The 18,057-nt window shown below is 39.1% G+C and overlaps 1 protein-coding gene across 3 annotated transcripts in view; it reads left to right on the top strand.

The window, feature by feature from the left end:
• The window catches only part of LRRC1 (leucine rich repeat containing 1), a 235,355-nt gene that overhangs the window by 145,749 nt on the left and 71,549 nt on the right, over window positions 1–18,057 (top strand). For all 3 annotated transcript variants that reach the window (XM_040598663.1, XM_040598662.1, XM_040598661.1), the window contains exons 19-20: window positions 15,343–15,501; window positions 17,535–17,903. In XM_040598663.1, the coding sequence (XP_040454597.1) occupies window positions 15,343–15,501; window positions 17,535–17,903 (528 nt within the window). The remainder of the gene's footprint in view (window positions 1–15,342; window positions 15,502–17,534; window positions 17,904–18,057) is intronic.

The raw sequence follows: 18,057 nt of genomic DNA, 5'->3' as shown, positions 1-18,057 counted from the left end.
CTTGTAGGACTGTGCCTTTAATTAGTCTTCGTGAAATGAAGTATATTTTTAAATAGGCAGGTGCAAGCAATATTACATTACATTTTATTTTTGTTTTTATGTGATCTCAAAAACTTAATAAAAACTGGCTCAAAATCTAAATTTTTCCCAGGTAACCATTAAAAAGTCTAGAATTTCCTCTGAGCAAGACCTGATCTATTTTAATAAGATAAGTATATAGTCTGTGGACATGGCTATTTGCAAAAGCAAATCCTAAATTCTGCCACTTCACCTTCACCTATGTAGCATTCTTTTGTCTTTCATTTTGCAAACACACCCATACAGACATACACTTTCTAGAGAAAGCATGCCAAAAGCCTCTTAATCCCAAATGCTCTAATAGATGTTTGAGGTTCTGGTAAACCAGAGGGAAAGTCTAATGAATAAGAAACAGTTTGTGCCCTGTGTAGCAGGCAAGGAGCTCTGTAGCAGACCTGATTTTGTTTTGTAGCAAAAATCCTCTGTTATAAGCCTTTTGTGCTGTTGAATTGTGCCAAGAACAACTATGGGCCAGTGCAGCCTTAAATCTCGTACGTATTTATCGCAACCAAGCAACAATGCCTGCCAATTACTTCAAATCTATCTGTGAGCATATGCATTCCTCAAACGCATTGTTCTGGAAGAAGAATAAAGGCTGAGGACAGCCATTCAGTCCAGACCCTTCATCTGCAGCCTTCTGGCTTGTTTGACTTCACGTGCTGCAGTGGGTCTCAGCTGCTCGCTGGTGAAGGGCAGGTGCCAGCGAGTGCTGCAGAACAGAAGTTGTCCTCTCACCGGTACCTAGAGCTCCTCGCTCACTCCTCATATCCTTCACTCAAGGCCTTAGCTTCAGAAATTTTGTGCTGATTGCTTCCTTGACCCTGGGAGGTCGTATCACCATTATAATGTTCAATGACTGGGTTTGACATTTCTGGCTAGGAAAAAAAAAAAATATCTGAAGGAAAGTTTCAACCTTTGGCAGTTTGTTTTCTGATGCTAATGGAGGAAGACATCTTTCAAAGCATATGCTGAAAAACACATCTGAGAGAGACACATCTGAAAATAGCCTGGCGGCTGGGGCATTCATCAGTGCTGTGGGAAACTCAGGCTAAATTTCCATCTTGTCCTTCAGAGAGAGGCATATTCAAAAGCAGTTCTGTCTCTCCATCCTGGTGTTTCCACTGGCCAGCCCATCCTGAATTCAAGGAACCTTCTAGATTAAAAGTGGGTCAAAGCAAATATGCTCTTTGAAAAATTTTGTTCAAGCAAACTGACTTTGTTATGTGAAAGAAAATACTTAAATGAAAAATTCCAGGCCCATTTCAGAACTGCAAAGATGAGATTTCCTATGTATAATGACAATCTAGAGTCAGCCGAGGCAATACTACATGCAACAAACACAGTGTTTGATGACTTCTACTGAAATTAAAGGCTACCTTTTAAATGAATGAAATTTTACCAGCTACTATTGTATTTGGTAATGTCCTACAAAGATCTTTTCTGGGAAGCAGAGGAAAAGTAAGTACTTGGTACAGGAGGGCTCTTGAGTCACTTCCAAAAATAACTTGTTTCATTTCCTTAACTTTCAGACTCTTTTTTTCCATGCCAATGTATGGCTAGTTAATAAACAAAACCTAACAGGCCAGGCAGATGCAAAATCAGAGACTGAAGCTGTAAGACATGTACCCCATGTGGTAACTACTTTTGTTTAGTGAAATGCATGTCATTTGTCACACTTCCTTTAGAAGTCAGAGAACAGACATTTCAGAGAAGAGGACCGATCCTGTGGGCACACCTGCCTTGTGCTTCTCATGAGTGCCTGAGCTCTTCTGTTGACCTGTAGTCTCTGCTGAAATCCAAACCTCAGCTGGATAATGTTGGCCAGACTGAGCTCCTAATCACTTTTTTTCCTGAAGAAACAGCTGTAGTCAGTAGGAACATAAAATCTAACACCACGGAAAAGAGAATTTCCCAGAAATAGTCCAGCAACACCCTTTTCTTAAAAACTAAGTTAAGATAATTTTAAAATAACCCGAAGCTTTAGTATGAAGCATGCATAAATACAATTACATTGTATTGCCAAGACGTTGCTGTTAAGGTGTTCTTAATGCACGACTTAGAGTTTTAGGGGTTTTAATTTTTATTATTATTTATTTTTAGTTTGAGCCTAGATGTGCTTCTGTATTATGTAAGCCTGTGAAGCTGTTCAGAAGACATTAATTATAAGGCTTGCAGATTGCACGATGCCTTGTGCATACAGATGTGAGAGCTTTATTAAAAATGCTTGTGATTTCTTACATTGTTCACAGGACTTATATAAACTCTGGGATGAAGGATCCTAGCAAGAGTTATTTGCTGAAGCATAAGAAGGAGTTTTATTAAGTCTAAATCTGTTTATTATCTGTAAATATTCTAACTTGTGAAAACAAGGGGTGAAAAAGTAATACATGAGTTATAGGGTCTTTCTTGTTGAACTGAAATGAAGGATATGTATTTGACATCTGTTTTAATGATCCCTGCTCTTGGAAACTCAAACTTTGACTAATATCTCAAAAGAACAGACTGATAACTGAAAGACTTTAAGTTTTTAAACTTTTAAATTAATCTCCTAATTTATGTAATTTGAATTGCAATCTTCATTTCTGCCTGAAACACATCTTTTAGGAGATAGATGAAAAATAGAAAGCAATCTCTGTTGGTAGCAAATTGTGCATCTATAATATTAGTTTCCAGAGTTTTGATATATTAAATCAAATTTAGAGTTGAATCTTTTCTTGAATTAATGTACAGTTATAATTGGGAATATAGTGACAAACGATACTGCTGTGTTACTAGTAATGACAGAAAAAAAGTTTAATTGACATCCAAGATGTATTTCTTCTGCTTTCAAAGCTAAGTCCAAGTTCAGAAATTGCACCCATTTTCACTTGGTTCTCAGGTAAAATCTGACTTATTTCAGGTAACTCTCAGCAAAAAATGGTCCAAAGTGATAAACCCCCCAGTATTTCTTCTGAAGTCTTGCAGGTCTCTCCTTAATCCAGACATTTTAGAACATTGCAGTAAGCAAGCAATGTTCTCCCTGAATGTGGCAGCTTTTATCTTAAGAGACTGCAGACATCTGCCACTGAGGCAAAAGGAGCAAAGGTCTCTTTGAAAGGCTACAGAATTTTGGAATCTAAAACTTACAGTTTGAAGAAGAGGGTATGCCTCTAGCTAATAAAAAACATAAAAAAAAGATAGCCTTGACTTAAGAACACTCTTAACATAATCAAAATGCTAAACTGCCAGGCAGGAGGACAGAAGGAATACATCCCATGTGGCATACGTTAGTTATGTCACTTAACGCACAGCTTAATGCACAACCATTTCTCGCTGGTGATGAAGGTAGTCTAAGGATCTATATGGAATATACTGGAATTACTGTCAGGGTCAGGCTTGACTGCTGAGTTTATTTTGGGATATTATAGGTAATATGGGCCTTGAAATATTTTAAGGTGATAAAAATATTTATAAAATTTCTGAAATTGTAGTTCTGGCAATAAACTAACCCAGTTGCTTCTTTAATCTAAAGCTAGGATTATTACATCCATGCCTTTCTCCAGTTGTTAGAATGAAGATGCAACATGAAAGTATAAATACATAGGAATCAAGTATTTTTTATTACTACACGCAAAAGTGTTTTCCATTGCCTTGTTACTTGTATTCTTATACTGGGAACTTCTGAAGGAAATCTTGGTGGGAAGTAAATGACAACATTCAGGTTTTTGCTAATTAAAATTGTCACCTGCCCTTTTAAAAATATTGTGATGCTCTTGGTTAGTTCACAGTATCTATAGAGATAGTGTTATTTACACATTTTCAGCTGAAAGTCTAAAGTATTCTTTATAACATTGACAGGGTTTTGCTTAAATTTGGAAGATGCTTCTTTAGAAGCTTGACGTTAGTAGCGTACTTAGTTATGAAGCCAAACCTAAATAATTGTGTTTTCTCAGTTTTCTAGAAGTCTGCTTCAGATGTTGTAAACTCTGCCATAACTTAAAGATAGATTGCAAACTGGAAATGGAGAGGACAGTGATCAAGAGAAACCTAGGTGATAAGAGATGAGTAAGGACAACATAAAAAAAGGAAGGAAATAATCACTGGTTGATAAATGTGTTAATTGACACTGAAATGTAAGACCAAAAGCATAAGGCTAGAAAGAGGGAAAACCTGATTTTTAAAGTGAGCAATATAATTTGTATCTCAGTTCTGGCAGGAATATGACTTGCAGGGCAAAAGCAGAATTTGACTTAGGTAAAGATGGCCATCTGAATGGGATAGTCCTAGTTATGAAGACCTGTTGGCTGGACTCAGATGGGAGCTTTGATAGGTGTCATGTGTCATCCTTAGGCACAGAAACCAGAGAGGTGTGTTGTCCTAGGTTAAGACTGGCATGTGCTAGCTACCAAAACTAGTCAAAGAATGTTATGTGGATGTAGGATATCTGGGAATATATGGTGAAGACGTTGTGGTTACCCATGGACTGTCGGAATATTTTAGTATAGACAAGGTTATAGGCACGTACACAGGGCTGCACAGAAAGCCTGAGGCAAAGTATAGATTTCAGTTTGCAGGCTGGCCAGATTTGTTGGCTAAAGAAATTATGCTTGTTCTTGGTACAAAATGTACAGTCTGCTGTTCTCCTACAGTTCTCTTATTCTTTCTCCTACACTCTAAAATATCTGAGGAATGGAACATGATGTATTTAGCTGAATAATTATGCCAGATTGCAAAACTCAAAATGTTTCTTGGTTTTGTTGGTTTTTTTGTGTGTGTGAGACAAAGTCAAGTTTGTAAAATGACAATTCTTCACACAAATGCTTTTGTTGGTAAAAATAAAAATAGCATTACTTAATTGGAACAAGTGTAACTATTCTTCCAAATAGATAAAGTTGTATGAATATGACCCTGGCACTGTTAAACATTCAGTATTCTTGACATCTGGGAAAGATCAAGTTAAATGTTTAAAGACAGCTGCTTTTTAATGATTAGCACAGCAAAGAAAATGAGATCCTGTTTATCATCCTGCTCTCCTGTGAATGTGCAGAAGAAGCCAACAGCCATTCAGCTTTACCTTTTTTGTTTGTTAGTAGCAGAGTGCCATAATAATTACTCTTTGTCGCCAGCATTCTTCTTGGCCCACACAGACCTACTCAGAAAATAGCTCATTAAAAGGACCTCTGAAAATCCTTGCTGAGAAGGGGAAAATACGACCTCTTCTTCAGTTTTATTACACACATTTCTTCCCTGTTTTTTTATGTTCATTTTTTACTTATCTCCCAACTGCGCTCTACACACTCCAGCCAGCGGCCTGGGGAAAGAGGCATCTGAATTATCAGCCCACTGAGTTTTATTAGCAGAGGACAGGTAAGAATGCTCATAGACTGGCTCATATTGATTATTAATTAAATCCCTTATGCAAATGACTGTAAAGGTTGGTGTGGCTTCTGATGGGAAGCCTATTGCTGATTATACATCATGAAATAATCAATTTCTTAATGACTGAAATAGCAACTGCCTCCTCCTATGTTTGATTAAAAACCTGAAAATCTAGTGTGATATTTCCAAAATACTCTGTGTATCCCTGATACACCATCAATGAGAACTCTGTTCCTTATGGAAAGGAGCTGAGGGATCTGGGCTAGCTGGTATTATAAGACTTTCACTGCTGTCTGCTGGAATGGCAGCAGGGAAGAATGACAGCAGATAAATTGGAAGTCCTCAGTCTGGTCATGTAAGAGTGGATAAAGACTGAGGTTTAATTTGTACTCTGTGAAATCTAAGAAAGCATCTCTTTTTTTTTTTTTTTTTTTTAATATCTTTTTCTGATTGATCAAAAAACTCATAAATCCAGATGCCAGATGGATTCTTGGATCTTGAAAATTGATTTGAGAGTATGTCATGATCAATCAGATAGTTCTAAAGCATGAAAGATGTGCTATACATTGATATGTGAGTGCCATGTACATAATCTTCAAAAATTCAAGCTGTAGAGCTCTATGCGCTTCTTTATATCCTTTGGATCCCTGCTCCAAAAATATAGCTCTTTAGCAAGACAAATGACGAGACACAAGATGCAGCAGTTTGGGAAAGGAGGTATCTATTGAGAATGTCATCCTTCAGAGATTTAAAAGAAATAAACCCAAAAGTTTAATAGTAATAACAGAAGAATCTGAACACAGGAGACATCTTGATACAATCTGTGCTGCCAAGAGCAAAGCACATCAACCTTTTATCTCCCTGTCAGATCAATTACACCAAACTCAGCCATAATGTTTTAACCCTGAAAATCCCTTACTTTCTATGATTTTCAAATATGAAAATATTTTTTTAACACCTAACTTGAAAAAGCTATCAAAAAAATAAATGTACTTTAAATATTGTTTAGCTGAGAACAGACAGAAGTAATAAAAGAGGAAATAAGCGGAACAGGAAACCTTTAAAGGAATGTAAAGCAGTCAAAATGAACGAGGAGACAGCTGTCAGTGGAAAGCATATACACATGGTATCTATAGGATGCGTGTGAGTAAGAGAATCTCTCTGCGTTTTGGTGTTTCAGTGAGAGTAGGTGGAGCTGGTTGGTTGAATCTGGGGGCAGCAGGTAATGGCAGGAGCTGTTAACCTGGGCAGAGAGAACGGGCACATTCAAGTCACCCAAAGGTAGCTGAAGTCTCTGGATGGGAAGACACCTCCTGGTGTTTGAAACTGTCTTGTAACCTCTTCTGGAAAGAGGCGGTTTTCTTTGCTGAAAGTGCTGTAGTGAGAATGAATTTGAGCCTGAACCTGCGGTCTTTCAGGTCTGAGAAAAAATTTTTTGAAGTGCTACAATACCAGGTGACCATGTTATAAAGGGCCATAGTTGTTCGCCTGTTACTGTCAGACTTGGATGATACAGGTGTTCACATTCTGTGTTGAAGTATTTTGAGTAGTCTTATACCTGGGGAAACAGAGAGAGACTGCTAGTGCTGCTGCGTATGCCAAAATACTGTTAAAGTACTTTTGCTAACAGGTTTGTGGTGAAGCACTGAGAGCCCCAACATCCAGCACATCCTCATCAGAGTCCATGAGGGATTTCACACGTGAACTGTTAACCTAGAGCTGTTTAAAGCATAGCTCAGCTGCTAAAGTGAGGCTGTACAAGTCTTCCTTTCATTGTGTGTAAACAAAGCAGGAAGGCAGTTCTTCAAAAAATGAGCCGAAAAGCTGTGCAAGTGGGAAATGCTCAGTCTCATCTGTTGTGTCCAAATAACTACCGAGCCTCAAGGGTAAGGTGAAAGAGCAGATACCTATGCAACTGATGCAAGCTACAGAAACATGCACAGAGATGCAAAAATTTGTAGTTAATCTATCTGAAGTATTAACAGTCTAATCACAGAGTTACAAGGTTGTTAATTCTCTTTTGTCTGACGGGGCCAAGTTGGGGGAGGAATTCATCTCAACTAGTGTTTATCAGAGCACTTTTTGTTGGCCAAGCTATTATCATCAGTAGAACAAGGCTGTTCTTACTAACAGTGGATAACTATTCAAATGGTGCATTTAGTTACTCATGCAGGTTTCTTGTACAGTCATGCACTAACTCATAGCTACCGGCTGAAGCCACAGCTGGGAGGACAACCCCTTGTGCAGAAGCAGAAGGTTCTATGGTGATGCCTTTGGTTTCTAGGTGAGTGGTCAGAAAGTTGTTAGGGGCATCTTGTTTCTTTGTATGGATAATCTCACAGTTTTTGTCCATGTATATCAGCTACAGGCTTCTTGGATGGAGTTCAACTTGTTCACTGCTGATGTCAGTATGTCCTGATGGTCTTGGGCAGATTGGGCTGATGTTTGATATTTTGAATTTATAATTTCTTGTGTATTCAATGGACCACTAATCTTCTGAGTTTATCAGTTTAGAAAAATCTTTCATGCACTACCTCTCATACTTACTCTCTCTTCAGTTTACTATTTCCTCTTACCACCTCCTCATTGTACTGTTCACACAAGTGCACACAAGTTCACATGTACACGGGGCTTATATGTTGGTTACTAGTCCAGCTACAGTGAAAATAGTCCAATTATTACAGCTCATTCTCAATAATTATACAGTTAGAACTGTCCTAGACAAACTTTCTCATTTCTACCACTTCTTTTTTATGCATTGTTATGGAAGCTGCCAGCATCTCCAGTTGTTTGCAGGCATATGTATGCCACACTTTTAGCCCACTTGAAGTTACTTTTCTACATTTGCAAACAGTTTGCTTGTTCTTTCTTCATTGGCCAGAAAATTCTATGGAATATCCAATTTTTATGGTGTTTGGTATGTTTTACACATGATGGATACTGGCTCTTTGCTTTCTTTGTTATCCTTAATACTAGCACAAAAGGTTGTATTCCTGCAGTGAGTAATAACTGATTATTAATGATTTGTGCTTGTAGCCCTAGGGGCCCTGTCCTATACTTACACTTTCAAGGCTTCTGCTGTTATCTTGTGCTTGTACTTTTAGAGGCATCTGTTAAAATCCCTTGGTTTTCTTCAACAGTCTTCAAGCTATGGTTTCCTGATGACATGACATGTTTTATTAGCACATGTATGTATCCTTTTTCTTGAGTCGCTCAGTAGTTAGTTTGCTGTACAAAAATAATGGTCCATTAGAAGACACATGCAGGGATATGTATAGTCATATATGTGATGCTGGGCACCACCTGCTCCCAAAAATGTATTGCTTGCAATAATATGTTACCAAACTTGCTTTGCAATGCATCTTTGAAAGCAGAACTGCTGAGGTGCTCATCTGTGGTGGCAGCACCATGTGGGCTTCATCCTCCTGCAGTAGGGAGGGCAGGACCGGCAGTGCTTGGTGATGGCGAACCCTCATCACACATGAGGGTCAGCATCATGAGGAGGGAGTTGCTCTGGCTGAAATCCCGTGCTACTGTAGATGTGGAGTTCCTTGCTAGCATCATCCCACAAGACTGGTCTCTCAGCTCTGACAGATGTCAATAGGGATTTATTTCTATTCCCAGTGCTTGATTTGAAAATTACACCTGCTTAGTGATAGGTGCAGCTTTTGGGAAAAGAAAACGAGGGGAATTATGTCATTCACATTAGACTATGGTCCAAGACTGCTGTGAGGATGACAGCAGCATTCTATGACTCTCTTGCAGGGCTGAAATGGCAAGAAGCTTTTACAGGAAAAAGAATGAGTTCAGGTTAACTTTAATTTCTCACTGAATAATTGAGAAGAGTTATTCAAAACAGGACTGGAAAACTCGGATCTGTTGTGCTTCACTGCTGTTATACTAATGTGACAAAGCAGTCTGCAGCCTTTGTGTTGGGCAGAAGTATCATGACATTGTACAAGCATATATTGTTTATACCAGCATGTGTGAATGTGTATACATACACTAGTATGGATACTCTACATATGAACTTGTAAATCCTATGACCTTGCAAGGACCTAGGTTTAGGTGTAGATATTTTTATGTATCTATAGGCACCAGACTTGGTCTGAAGTCTCACATTTCCCAGGGAGTCTTTTGAATGTTAATATTTGATGAGGACAATGTGCAAGCCAGGCAGCACCAGGATGATGGTTTTTTTTCATGTTCTTTTGCAGTCAGCTTTCAGACTTTTTCAGTCTACTTTTGCAAGTCCTTGACTGCCTCCTATGCAAAAGCTGATGGCAAGCCTGGCCATACCACAAAAAAACCCTGTGCAAAATCAGCAGCAATATTTGTGTGTCATTTCTGATCGATCCACACAGTAAAATGCATGCAGGACAGACAGAAGAAGATGGTGATTACCTGCTGAGGCAGTAGCTGGAGGCAGTCTGTTACAGCAGATGTTACACCAGAGGTGTTTTTAGTTTGGAAAATGTTGTTTCCTAGGAGGTTTAGGAGACTGGAGCAAATAAGGGCTTTAAGGGTGTCAGTGATCCTTAGATATGATTTAGCAACCTAGGTCACCTTAGGTTCTAATGTTTTCTGATCAGTTAGTCAAACTGCATTTAATGACATATTTTATACAGGCATATATTTATAATGACATATATTATACAGAACAGGCAAGGTATTTTACTCTCCCTTTGCAGAGGAGGAAATGAAATGTTCTTTACTTACTTTTCACCATGTCTAGCTGCATATGTGTAGACCAGTATGAAAGAGCAATTACAGTTGTATAAAGTCTGCTGGGCTGAAGAGCTAATTAAAATTATTGTTGAAAAGAAACACTTCAGCTGAATGAGCTCTTGCATTTTGAATAATGGATTACAAATTTATACTATTATTCATTTGCTCCTAGTGCTTGACACATTAATTTTCAAAAGATATTTGTCTGCATGTGCATTTATTTTAGTGTGTGCTGCTGTACTGAAAGAAGGAAAAGTGGTTTGCTGAAGGTGATACACTGGGCACATCGCAGGGCTTGGGGAAGTGTCTGGACCATGGCCGTCAGTGGGAATTTTAGCACAAACTTCAGCTGGGCTGTAATTTCATCTGAGGCTTTTGGAGTGGATTTAGCTTTTCCCCCTGAAGTTTCACAGATATAAAGTTGGTGTTCAGATGATCATGTGCTGCTCTATGTAAAAGTTTTTAGATAAGCTGGAGCTCATATTACATAATAATCAGCTAATCCATATTAGGTTACTGTGATAGCTATAATAAGCCATGATATGAAGATATACTGAAAATTCTTACATCTCATTGACTGATAATTTAATCTGTACTAGACTACCCTTTTTCTCTGTCTCGAGGAGGAGACAATGTCTCTTTGTGGTTTAACTTTAGTATCAACACAGAAAAGGAGTTTAAGGAGAGGTGACACAACCCGGGCTGGGTGTTTGGATGGCCCCTCTCCCTGGTGGAGTGGGCAGTGTTAACTGTGCTCTCTGTCTGTTAGAGCTATATTTATCATGCAGGAATTGTGGGCATGTGAATTTGTGCTCTGACCAAAACAGCGCTTCAGTCAACACGGTTCTATGTCATGACACACATGCTTGTTATTTTGCTGTTATTTATTCATGTATTTCCTTTTCTGTCCTTTAAACAAATAAGCAAACAGCCTCAAAAGAAAGTACTTGGTATTTTGAGAGTGAGGTTTTCTCAGGATGTCGTTTTATTAGCAAAATTACTTACATTAGCAAATCGGTGGAAGAAGTGGTAATGCGAACCAACCTATTCAATTTCACTTTAGTGATCTGTATTCCAGAAGGAAATCCTGAGAAGCAATCACTGACAATGGGACCTCAATTTAAATTACAAAATAGACAGTATGCTGAATGCATATAGAGAATGCGAGAGATTAAATGGAAGTGTTCATTTGTCTTCATAAGGTAACCAAGACAATAAAAATGTGCTCTACAAATAAGGACTGTGGAAGCTGTGGTAATGAAAACAATAATTAATATAATTTACATTACTGTCCCTGGGGCAGTTGTAAATTGATGGTATTAATTATGCAACAAACCTGTTTGTAGATTGATGACATAGGAAGTCATGGAAGTCATCTAGAACAAGTTTCTCCTTTTGAAGCAATTTGGCCCCCAATGGACACAACTTTGAAGCCTATCACCCCCAATGGATATTCAAAGATTATTTATATTAAATTCTATAATTTATATTCTTCAAAGAACTAAGTAACATGAATGGATATAATTAAAAACAATCTATTATTAATTGTGCGTGAAGTTGCTTATATAATATAAAACAGAATTCATTAGTATTAACTTGCATAGATGTCGCATAAGGTATTTTTCTGCCACCGTAACGATTCATTCAATTGGATTACAGCAGCAGAGAATATATAGCATTTAATTTCTTCTGCTGTTGCTATTGGTTATGGGGAAAAGATGATAATCTGCAAGAAAGCTTCACAAATATATAAAAATATATATATATGAATGTTAAAGTTATTTCTCTATTATTTACCTCTACAAGTCAGAGTGGCTATTAATAGATGCAATTAAATACCGAAAGTCCATCCTGTTCATTTCTTTCAGTTCTTCAAAGATAGAAAACCCAGCCAGAGATATACAGTAAATGAGATAAGTATATGAGAAAAGGTGCAAATATCCTTTCTCTACCTTAAAAAAATAAAGTAATTGTCCCATCTGCTTCACATTGTCCAATTAAAATTTGAATTTTAACATGTCAAAGTATTTTTACATATTTTTTGAAAATTGTAAAATAAAACCAACCACTTGAAATGTATTTTTAAGCAAGAGTTTTTCCTCTTTTGTTTTCCCTAGTAGATACATTTGCATTTTCTGACCAGTCTTGTGATATTTGCTCATTGTCTAGGTTTCAGGGTTGCGGGGGTGGGGGCAGCCTAGGTTGCATGACCAGTTTTACCTGCTAGAAATTCCTGTTTCAAACTTGCTATGAGTGAATCTAAGAGGAGTGCATTCCTGCACGCTGCCTCACGCAGTAGCTGGCAACTTAAATCTTTCTGAAATACAGTAATTCTATTTGCTGGTTTATACTTCCTGAACTCTAGGAAAAAGAAAATGTGCCAGGGGAATAGAAGTAAGGCCATGCTTTAATGGCTTCCTTCCTCCACCTGAAAGAATATTCTAGCTTACACGTCTTTGTATGTGTTTTCCAGTCTTAGTTTTAGCTTGCAAGTGATTTTGATGGTTATTTCCAGAATGTGTTTAGGCTAAATATAGCAAGGTTTTTTTCATGTATTCTTTAATTTTCCCACCAAAGCAATAAAATTGAAAGCACAGGGTAAGACGCAGTACAGACTTAGGTGCTGGCAAGATGTCCCCATTACTATGCAATCATCTGGAGCCTCATAACTTGGCTTTTTGTTTGTGTTTCCTTGTAACAAATATGCAGCAAAAGTACTGGGAGTTGAGCAACGCTACTACATTTGATAGGAATTTTCTATAAATCTGTTTGTGTGTGGGTTTCCTATTTGCACACTTCTTTTCCTTTCATAAGAAGTATGTTGTGCTCTGACACAAGAATACCCACTGATAGAAACAGCTGCTGTCAGGTGTCAAACAAGAGCATGACAAGAACTGAGTTAGAGGGGGAAAATGTTAGTAAAGATGACTGAAGCAGCCAGAGTGACTAGCTGCATTTTTCTCGTTGGAGATAGAAGATGAAAGCATAGCTACAGATCTGCAGGAAAGCAAAGGCCATCTCAAGCTGATTTCAGTGGAGACCCCAGGTGCTGTTTAAGGCTGTAACGGCTAGTGCCAGCTGTACAGAAATCACTACTGCTGATCTGATGGGTGCTCCTGCCTGTGTGCAGGTAATTCTGCTTCTTGAGGAGCACCTTTGGGTACAGCAGGTGCTCGGGTGGAGGCTGCATCCCTGGCTGTGTTGCAGGGACTGGTGGCTTCTCATTAGTATGTCCTTGAGTACAGGTGTTACTCTGCTGACTTACATCAGGAACAAGGACTAAGGACCTTGTTATATATAGTGCCAGCTATTGATATTTAAAAAATTTGTTCCTGATTTATGAAAAGCAATGATTGGATTCAGGTATGGTGGCTGCAAGGACAGAGCTATGTTGTTTCTCCCTCACATAAAATAACATCCAGAGCTCCTGCCGTGGTGGAGCATTTAGCAGTCACTCTTTTGCTACTGATTCAGGCCATGCATCATGTACTCTGATGCTTGGCCACTCATGTGAAGTGGAGGGGGGAAAGTAGGAGACCACCTTGTCCCTGTATCCTTGCAATGCACACCTCTAACCAGGTAGCGAGCCTGCAGTGTAACATAACCTACTCTTGTGAGTTTCTGAATATAAAGGCCTGATTTCAGAACTGAGATGCCTGCCATTTATTCAGATTTTTCACTTTCAAACATCAAAACACCTTGTTCTTTCAGAATTGGAGGCAGGCACATGGAAGATTATTGTGGGTGTGTCCGAGAGAGCAGAGTTCTAAATTATAGAGAAAAGAGCAGTTGGCAATGTTTGTATAAATAAACTGCTTCTGTTTTGCCCAAGCCCTCCAGAAGACTTCTTTTAGTGGAAGTAATTAATATTTGCTTAGATTTTTTTAAAACTGGAAATCTGTGTCTATCGTTTTTAATATTCCAGCTATGAGATGATCGAGTCCTGTGAATGTATTCCATAATTCCACTCTGTTCTGTAATTGCTATTTACTTATGGATGCAAATTACAAAGAAGCATAATGAGAGCCATAGCTTTCCAATTTGTTTCACTTTAAACAAGCAAACCAAAAAAAAGAGCCAAAGCAGCAGTCCTGTTTTTCTGTATGATTCAATACAGTTCAAGGTTTTTCATATTAGAGTTCATTGAAAACACAATTAACTGCCATAAACTTTAAATCCAATGGCAAAACAAGGGGAAAATCTATACATTCTACAGTTTTGAATCAGAAAGAACAGGTTTCTACACCAACTAGTAGTGGGAAAGTCAGCATGTCAGGTTCGCTGGTTTAGGATGTGGTTCCCTCCATTTACCTTGTCAAGGCCTCCGCAGTTCTTCTGCTTGGTATCTGGAAAAGCAACTGAGAGTTTTACCATGGTGTAGACTTCTTTTTCCTGTCCAGTATCCCCTGTGAAGGAGATGGAAGTGATAGGAGAGCACTGTGATAAAACTGAATGCTCAGGTGAAATTGCCTTCTGTTAGTCTCTCTTCTCGTCAGCGTCTTCAGGCCCTATGTACAGAGTCCTAGAGAGAATGCAAGGTGGGGAGGGAGACATAAGCAGACAGACACAAAATTAAATGGTGTATGTGGCTGAATGGCCCAAAGAAAATGGGAGAAGATCCTTTCCTTGTATCAGAATTCATCCCAGATATTCAGAATTATCTGCATTTGCATCAGAAAACGTAAACATGTTTTGCTTTCCTTTTGCAGAGTGAAGGTTTTTCCGATTTCAGTGGTTAAGTGAATACTCTAGTGGTTAAGTGAATAATATGTCCAGATGCAGTGGTATAATTACATTGTTGTTCTACTAAAGTGGAGTTAAACAAAGATAAAAACAACCTTGAAATGAATTGAATATGGTTTTCTTATTCTAGTATGGAAAATGGAAAGAATAACAGCATTGTTGAACAAATTTTCTCCTGTCCACTGTTGCCACACCACTAGAATGTATAGGATGTTGATGGGTATAATCAAGGCAATATTCTGTCTGTTAAAGAAGTCCTTAATATACAATGACTCAATAAAAATAACCGATCATTTTTAATTAATTATACATGGTAATTAAATTAATTAATAATAGGTTTGTAAGTTACATAGATTAATTAATTCATGCTATTTCAACTCTGACCAAAAAAAATTATTTGGAGGAAAAAGTTGAACTAATTTTGTGGTTTTGTAGGTTACTTCTCAAGAACCTGGCACCAAACCGTTGACCTTCACATTTGTACCATCTGTTGGACGACTTCCAACTCATTTTGAGGTTGGGGATGTCTCTAAGCTCCTTGTGACAATTCCAGAGGAACCAAAGGAACTGAGCAATCAAGAAATTATAAATAAGGTAGATTTTTGTTTGCACTAATTTTTGTTTGCACTAATTTTCCCACTTTTTCAAAAGATACATAAAATTTTATCCTGAGCATCGCTGAACTGAAGCTCTTTCCCTTGAACTGTTTCTTGGCTTGTGCTTGGTTTTAATTACCGAGCTTACCAGAGAAGCAGAATTGTTGCACAAGAGAAGGCTGGTATCTGCTCAACAGCTTGTTTTGCCTTTGGCAGAGTTTACATTGGAAGGAAACCTTGCCCATCTTGATACTGTCCTCTGTCAGTCATGCAAGACTATATTCTTGGCAAACAAGGGGAGATTCCTTCCTTATCTTCGTGGGAGCAAGGGTGGTGTGCGAGGAGTGTTACCACACTGGGATCAACCAAGAGCTGGTCACTGTATCCTGGTTCCAGCAAATGCCAGTGCTGTGGCTTCCAGCAAAGCTGCCAATCCCTTTCATAGCTGTAATAATGCATCAAAGTGGAAGCTTGCTTTTTGTTTTTGAAAGCTTGCCCCCGTGATCTGTGACGGTGAAGCCAGCAGCACAACATTCCTGGTTCTCCTTTGTTTAGCCAGCCCACAGTGTTTGTTATTCCTTTCCTGCCTCACAGCACTTAACGGCCTCTTATTTTATTTTATGCTGCTTGAAAGGCAACAGCAACCCTCAGGTTAATATTAGTGATTATGGTGATTCTGCTGTTGTGTAACAGCTCCTTCCCTGGGACATTGCTGGGGATGCAGTTCTGGGTGCTCCTCCACTAATAAACTTTTCACAGTAGTTCACTGCCTTCTGACCTGAATGAGCTCTAGCATTTTCAGTGTCCTATCTGTCTAAAAAGGGGTTAGATCTGGGCAAAGAATGGATGTGTTTGAAGAGACATGCACTGGAATATTATCCTCAGGATGTTTAACTCATAAGTTACATTTCCAGCCACTCAGTATTGGGTTTTCTGTAACATGAGTAAAGCAGAATCATGTCTTCCTGATGTCTGTCTCACTTTGTTTCTTTGTAGGCAGACAAAACTTTTTTGGCAGATGATGCAGTTCTGAGGCCTTCATAGCACTGATTATTCTCTTTTCTAAAATGTCTAGAACCTGAACAATATTTTTAAAAAATGACCAACAATCAGATAATGAAAATAACACTTCCAAAGTCATGCTGCTGGTGTTCCCCCTTTATGGTCCAAATTTTTTTTTAAAGAACTGAGCTCCAGGGACTCATAGAGCTACAGGGGAAGTGGAAATTTGTAATTACTGTATTCCTCATGCAGGATTCAAGTATGAGCCCCATCTACAGGCCTTCTCTTGCAGTATGCAGTATTTCTGTTTTTTTTACTTGATTCTTCCTTAAGAGAAATATGATTTACCATAGCAGTTTCAATATTGAATCATTTGGTGATGTGCATGACGTATGCCCAGCTTGAACTGCTCCTGCTGTCATCCAAAGCATGCTTGAGAAGTCACATACTGGAAGTAGAAGCTGCAGAAAATACGAAGAACAATTGTGGTTTGTGCCGAGAAGCGTGAACATACAGTAAAGCTCTCTGACCTCAGATCCTTTGTCTGCTCTCTTCAGAGAATGCCCTGGCTTAAAGGCCTTTGTTTCTTCATTAATATGTATAGGTTTTGTCCCAGATTTGTCTGTCAGACTGCTCTGAGGAGCATTGTCTGCTCCCATGGATGCCGCAGTTGGGGTGCCTTCCCATCATGTCTGGCATAGTCTGGTCTGACAGCTCATTCGGCTTGACTGCACCCTCCTTTTTGGTTCCTGTGCCAGCTCTGGGCTCAGGTCATCATTATGCTCAGAGTCCCCTGTTGCTCTGCGAGCCACCGGGAAGGCAGCCCCCACAGCATCTGCTGGGGACTGGGAGCGGGGGCTCCCTGGGGAGCTGGTTTCTGCTTGGTGCTCATGCCCAAATTCTTCATTTACCTTCTGTGCCTTTGGTAGTGCAGCGCCAGCCCCCGCTGCGAGCCAAAGTTTCTTTGCATTTTGGGGAACACAAATAAAATGCAGCTAACTTGGGTCTTTGTCCTTGTATCTTTTGCAGTCTAACGTAGTATCTGATGAGCTGGCCTTAAAGCGTGGAGCCAGACAAGACTGTGTTCCCACCATCTCCACAAACAGCACCCAAACGGCTTTCCAGTCCCCAGGGTGTAACTCGAGCAAACGAGAAATGCAGGAGAATGACCTTTTTAAGGCTGAGTTTATCCTGATTACGGACTCTGGTGATGAAGATGAAGTAGCTGCTGCTTCGAACAACGTTCATCGGCCTTCCAATGGCTATGGTCCCATCAGTGCTCAGCTGCTGGCCACGTCCCACATTTCCCCTGGCACCGGGGCAGGGAAACCTCCTGGCGATGGTCAAGCTCCAGGCGCTACACTTTCCCACAGCACTGCTGATCTGCAAAAACATCAGGTAATGTGCTCTTTAAACTCTGGAACTAGCCTTTGCTTTCTAAAGCTTTCAGGACATGGGCGTTGAGCCTGTTTGTAAAGCAGCTTGGCCAATTTATTCTTTCATTAGCATTTTTGTTGGCTATGCCTGTAACGTTTGGACTTTAAGGAGCTGT

Source organism: Falco naumanni, chromosome 6 (assembly GCF_017639655.2).
Source record: "Falco naumanni isolate bFalNau1 chromosome 6, bFalNau1.pat, whole genome shotgun sequence".
Taxonomy (NCBI): domain Eukaryota; kingdom Metazoa; phylum Chordata; class Aves; order Falconiformes; family Falconidae; genus Falco; species Falco naumanni.
This window is presented reverse-complemented; position numbering and strand designations above follow the sequence as displayed.